Genomic DNA, 6,418 nt, shown 5'->3' on the forward strand with positions numbered 1-6,418 from the left:
TTGAATTTTCAATATTTATTATTTTTATTATATTTACATGAAATTGGAACTTATATTAATACAGTTCATACAAAAAAGAAGTAAGTACTTTAATAATAAATAAACTCGCTTAATTGGTTTTTGTTTTCCAATTGAAATCTTTTCTAAGCGAGCAGAAAATAATTTTAAGCTTTAGAAAAAAAGTCCAATAATTTCAATAATCTACAACTTAAAGCTCAGTAGAAATTCAGATTAGGTTTACTCTTTTTTCAGATCAAGAATATTCAAAGGTGTCGTGGAATCCGATTGCTGTCGTAATTGAATTTGAAAGTAATAAAGTAAAGTATGAACCTAAAAATGTAGGACTAGTGATTGAGTCAGACTTATTATTGTTCTAAATCTAATCATTCAAGCAATAATTCTGCAACCCTTAGCAGGAGTATTGATTGGTTTCAAGTCTAATTCCAACAGCAATCGGATCACGACATACCTTATTATATATTTACATGAAATTGTAAGTTAAATTAATAAGTTGATATAAAGAAAAGTAATTATTTTAATAACAAATAAACTCGCATTATTGGTTTTTGTTTTCCAATTGAAATCTTTTCCAAGCGAACAGAAAATAATTTTAAGCTTTAGAAAAACTACAATTATTTGAATAATCTACAACTTAAAGCTTAGTAGAAATTCAGATTAGGTTTACTTTTTTTTCAGATCAAGAATATTCAAAGGTGTCGTGGAATCAGATTGCTGTCGTAATTGGCGAACTTAAAAATGTACGACTAGTAATTGAGTCAGACTTATTATTGTTCTAAATCTAATCATTCCAGCAATATATCTGCTACCCTTAGCAGAAGTATTGATTGGTTTCAAATCTAATTCCAACAGCAATCGTTCCACGACATACTTTATTATATATGTACATGAAATTGTAACTTAAATTAATACAGTTCATATAAAGAAAAGTAAGTATTTTAATAATAAACTCGCTTAACTGGTTTTCGTTTTCCAATTGAAATCTTTTCCAAGCGAACAGAAAATAATTTTAAGCTTTAGAAAAAACTCCAACTATTTGAATAATCTACAACTTAAAGCTCAGTAGAAATTCAGATTAGGTTTACTTTTTTTTCAGATCAAGAATGGATGGATAGATGGGTTAAAGTGGTTTTCGTATGTTATTCAACAACTCACCCTATACCATCATCACAGCCTTCTCATCGATTTTGAATATGTGTACTGTTTCAGTATTCAGACCCAGTTCGTTTGGTGCAATATTTTCGATTTGATGAATATGTATACTATCCGTTAGGCAGACAATTAAGTGCGTTCGATTCATTCATATACTGTGGGTATTTGAGCCGTAGACGCGATGGCAGATATTTTGATTCTTTTTGAAGTGTAATATTTGTAAACAGTTGGGTTTCTCTGCTGTCACTATCACCACTAGAGAGCTATTGAAGAAACGCTCCACCAAGATAATATGTTGCGATTTACGCGCATAGATTTCTTCCACATATTTACCATCCAATACCGAAATGGAACTGTAGAGGAAGAAACATTTTATAAAATTTAATAAAATCAAAAAATGATAGTTGTGCTAAAATGGGGTAACGTATTGTATGTTAAAGTATAGCGAAGTCTCAGCGGCTTTGTCCTGGTCAAAATTGAGTTTGAATAGGTTTTATTCTTCATTCTTAGAAACATGTACGAAGGTACCTGGTAAGATAATAAAAATCCTCAACGCTTTTTTTGCAACTTAAAAAACTCATATTCAAACTTCTGCTTAACTTCCACATATCAATAGCTACCTTTACCACAAGTAGTCACTATTGCTTCTACGCCTATGCTATTGTTTCCTACATCGATAAGCTTTGTAATAAAAAAAAAACAGCTATCTCCCCAATCTCTCCAGTTTTGTCGCCTCGCGAAACCTGATATTGTCACCAAGCAAATCATTGGTGACCTTATTTAAAACATGGCCGCGCCAAATGTCGACCATATGACATTACCCAGAGCTGTAACAAATATTTAATATAATTCGATAAATCGGCAGTACTTGGGGTAAATATAAATAGACGTTTGCATGGTACGCGTCTCCGATATGGTCGCCAAGCCTAAAGGTTACTCACTGGAAGAAAATACAGGCCTGCCAAAATGCTGCCCCCAAAACCGCTACGGGCTGCCTTCTTATGTCCTCGGAACACCACCTGCACAATGAAGCGAGATAACTCCCAATAAGGTAAAGAAATGAAATGCTAACCAAACAGTTTCTGTAGAATACCCAGAAACCTGGGCATCCCAACAGACATCTGATTGTTGATCTAACACCACTTAGGACCTTAAAGAGTAATCTCCGTAAGCATTATGAGGAAATACGACACCTGAGAACTCAGCCGTATGAAGCAAAAAAACACAAGCAGGTCCTCAGTGAACTCCACAAACAGGCGTCGTACCTTTATGCTAGGAATTGCCCGGTGAAGTACTCAAAGAACAGTACCCAAAACTTGCGGAAGAGGACCGCATACTCCCCAGGGAAAAGCGAGTCACTCTAGCTCAACTTCGTTCTGGATACTGTAACAGGTTAAACTCTTACCTATCCAGAATCAACCCCGACATACAAAATGTATGCCCCGCTTGCAATGTGTCCCCACATGACACCAACCATCTCTTTAATTGTAATGTGGAACCAACGCCTCTAACACCCCTTTCATTATAGTCCACCCCTGTTGAAACAGCAAGTTTGGACTCCCGTTAGAGGATATCGATGACAATTTGTGATCGGTCGCACCTATTAGGTGGGGCGACGCACTGCTACAACAACAACCATCTCGGGAACGATTAATATCATCACTTTAAACCTCCTAAGCCATCCCGCCCCACCCCCTATTTACACGAGGAACTTGGGGTCGCCATTACACATTACACTGAACGAGGCCACGGCGACGTTACTGATCAGTTTAACGCCTTACAGGTAGTTGGCAAAAGAAACGGCATATACGACCAGAAGGCACTCGAAGACGATGCCTCAAAACTACAACCAAAAGCAATAATTATAATTTCACTGACACAAATTTTATAGTTTTTTCTTCCGGAGTTGGACACAATCTTTTCATAATATTACTTAACAATTTAAGATTAGAAATTTTTTTCAAATTGTATTTTGACTTACCAGCAACAACAGAATCATGTTTAATTGTACGCCGCACAATCATTATAGCATCATGTAACGAAGCTCAGTTTCTTCCAAAAATTTTTCAGCACCGCCACGTAAAATCAATGTACATGTTCTAACATTAACGCAACCTTTAAATAATTATAAACTATAAAAATGAAATTAATGTCAAACCCACTATCAAATCTTGGAAAATGTTGAAACGCTCACCACCAACCTGACGTTCTTCAAAGTAATCACATTGACCCAAAACACTTGATATAATATCATTAGCTGTAGTCATAACAGCACCCCCACAAGCTTTCATTCTTCGTTTCCAATCTTCTTCTGGTACATGAACAGCACAGAACATATCACAATCTGCAAAATACTGTGTAGCAACATCAATTGGTAGTTTAGAAAACACAACATTGGCGCCTTACTTAGCTAGTTTATTGCACAGGAGACGCCATTCAGCATCAACAGTTTTCTGATACTCTTGGACATTGCTGTGGCAGAGCATTTTTCCAATAAAGCACTTTGTTGTTCCTTTGATTGGCGCTTCGACATGTACAGCCATGTCATATTTTATCATGCATAATTGTAATGCTTTACGTATAGCTTTAATGATGATACGTGCATGCACGCCTTCCTCAACATATGGTTTAACTTGTTTTAAGATTTTACCTGTTTAAAGTACTACTGAAGTGGTGCCATCGCCGACCTGATAAGAGAAACATTTTTATTCTACACATTCTAATATAACAAAAAACTTACCTCAGCATCTTGAGATTTGGCGATGTCGATTAGATTTTTAATTAATAGTTTCATAATTGTTGCCCCATCATTTGAAATTGTGGCCTTACCACTGGAATCAACAATATGCTTGTCCATACTACGTGAACCCAATGCAGTGCGTACAGCGTCCACAATTGAATGCGAGGCATTGATGTTGGATATGACTTGAGGTTTACCTTGAGAGCTATCGGTACCCAAACATTTTTTACACAAATACTCATGTACCCAATACAAGTTCAGGACGTTCATATTTATCGACAAGCTGTCCGGTGTGGCCCAAATGTTGGAAATATGCAGTTGGCACTGTTGAGAAAAAATATTGATCAATGAACACAAGTAAAAGTGAAAGATTTTTTTTTACCATCTGTTGTTACTTTACACATTAGACATTGGAAACGACGACCAGCATCTACAAGTTGCATATGAGCCTTGCAACGATTACATCTAATTGCACCCAATTCACCAAAATTTACAATGGGTGGCTCATATTCACCCTCAACCGTGCGTGCCATTGGTGAAACGGCAAGTGTACTGGACAAAGCTGTTGTTTTTAATAAATCAGCTGTTGCAGGTATGCAATACAAAGACGACCTGCAAAGAAGAAAGATCAATGTAATTGCCAAACAAAACATTAATTTCGATTATCGATACCTAACGTAACGTGGCGAGGAGTTACCCTGATCTTCTACCACATATTTTGTGGTCACCAATGGTGGTAATAAACCCTGTTCATTAGTAATAAAAGCACCACCAGCGTTTTTTTGATTTTCAATGATAACGCTCATCGGATTTGGTATCTGATCGGGATCTAAACGGCGTTGGGCTTAATCATACTGTTGCGGCTGTTGATATTTACCAGTAACAGGTGCAGGTGGTTGCTAAAGAAAATAACACAAAAATAATCATCAGCAAATTTATAAATTATTAGTTGTATTAGCATATATTATAACTAGGGTGTCCGGACGTGTCCGGGTATTGGGGGTTGACCCGGCTTGGGTGGTTGACTGAGCATTGGCGTCTGTCCAGGTTGTGTTGGTGGCATCATAAAAGCCATCAATAACAAGTGCCAAGAATATATCCGCGGCATACCTGCCGACCAAAATGATTCAAGGGGTTGTGATTGCCAACCTCACCTACCCGTGGCGAATCCTGTACCTAACAATTTGGTGTGAACAATTGGTGCCAGTTAACCCTCTGAAATAATCGGCGCAATTGTACGCCATTGTGTTGGCATTAATTTGTCAAAATAAAAACCTTTTCATCCTCCTCCCGTGACCATTCTGTCTTCTTTATGCTAGGATCAAGCCATTCGTACCAGCGTGCCTTACATTGCTTGGCAGATTTGCGGTGCAGCAGTGATGCAATACGTGACCGCTGGTTTTTGCCATATTTCATTACAGCTGCTTTGAGGATTTCATCCTGAAAGTTTTCAATTTAGTTAATAAACGGCCAAGAGTAACCAGTCGCGTCAAATGCTTACTTACCTCAGTGTTTCTCCACACACCACCTTTTATCATAATTCGCGGCATGGTGCTATATAATTGTGAATTCTTTCCATGAGCACAAAAATCAAATCAAAAGTTTTTGTCGAAATAAACAGCAAAAATCATTGTATATTAAAGACTGGGAAAATTTTAGAATAGCACCCCCCGAGTTCGGGGTAAAACTTGGTATCAAATGAAAGAGGGAGTTCTCCCGATCACAAATATATATATTTTAAAGTGCGCAAACTTATAATTTAAAAGTTATTTGTTGTTAAAGTTTGCAAATTTAACAAATTTCTATAGCACTTTAAATTACAATTTACACATCTTTCAAAACCTTAATCCACATACATATCTATATAAATTAGCAACGATAAACTTAAATTGCATTTTTGTATATTTCACATTTCATTTTTGCATTGTTTTTATTTATTATAAATGTTTTTATTAAATCAATCGCACTTTTGTAGCAACATGCACATATATATATATATATATATATTTTATTGACATTACAAAGCTGTGCTCTGCCACATATATATACGTATACACATATAAAATTTGTATAGAAATTTGCAAACTTTAACACCAAATAACTTTTAAGTTATAAGTTTGCGCGCTTTAAAATATATATATTTGTGATCTGGAGAACTCCCTCTTAAGTTTAAATCTTTCCGGAGATATTACACTTAAAACTCTGAAAATTGAAAAAATTTTCCACCACGAAATGTTTTGCTGTCTCTGCTGAATTAGAAATGGCGGATTTTTTTGCACGCAAAAATGACGTATTTTGCTATCCCTATAAAAATAATAGGTGCGAGAGAGCACGATACCTTGTGGGAAAGCTAAATTTGTCAACATGCTATTTCATTTGGGGAATTTTTCATTCCAAATCGTCACCCCTGTCAACAATTCGTGTGGCTGTGTGCGTTTTTGGTCACACGATTTTTGCAGGGAATATATATACTGGACGACTGCTCAACGTTTGTGTTTGCTGAAAGCG

General features: G+C 36.2%; 1 protein-coding gene across 11 annotated transcripts; it reads right to left on the bottom strand.

Annotated features, from left to right (window-relative positions):
• Positions 1-6,300, bottom strand: LOC137237848 (protein transport protein Sec24C-like). Of its 11 annotated transcripts, none has more exons than XM_067762126.1 (10): positions 6,103-6,292; positions 5,416-5,481; positions 5,186-5,350; positions 4,583-4,809; positions 4,293-4,522; positions 3,911-4,234; positions 3,577-3,857; positions 3,365-3,514; positions 3,152-3,302; positions 1-1,523 (listed from the first exon to the last, which is right to left on the bottom strand). In XM_067762126.1, exons 1-4 carry the CDS (start codon positions 6,274-6,276, stop codon positions 4,756-4,758), a joined length of 459 nt encoding a protein of 152 aa, XP_067618227.1. In that variant the 5' UTR covers positions 6,277-6,292; the 3' UTR covers positions 1-1,523; positions 3,152-3,302; positions 3,365-3,514; positions 3,577-3,857; positions 3,911-4,234; positions 4,293-4,522; positions 4,583-4,755. The 11 variants fall into 11 exon arrangements, with proteins under 11 accessions (XP_067618227.1, XP_067618226.1, XP_067618234.1 ...); XM_067762125.1 differs by having other exon boundaries at positions 3,365-3,524; XM_067762133.1 differs by having other exon boundaries at positions 3,365-3,857; positions 6,105-6,300.
• Between the last annotated feature and the right edge of the window lie 118 nt (positions 6,301-6,418).

Source organism: Eurosta solidaginis, chromosome 1 (assembly GCF_040869045.1).
Source record: "Eurosta solidaginis isolate ZX-2024a chromosome 1, ASM4086904v1, whole genome shotgun sequence".
NCBI classification, from domain to species: Eukaryota; Metazoa; Arthropoda; class Insecta; order Diptera; family Tephritidae; genus Eurosta; species Eurosta solidaginis.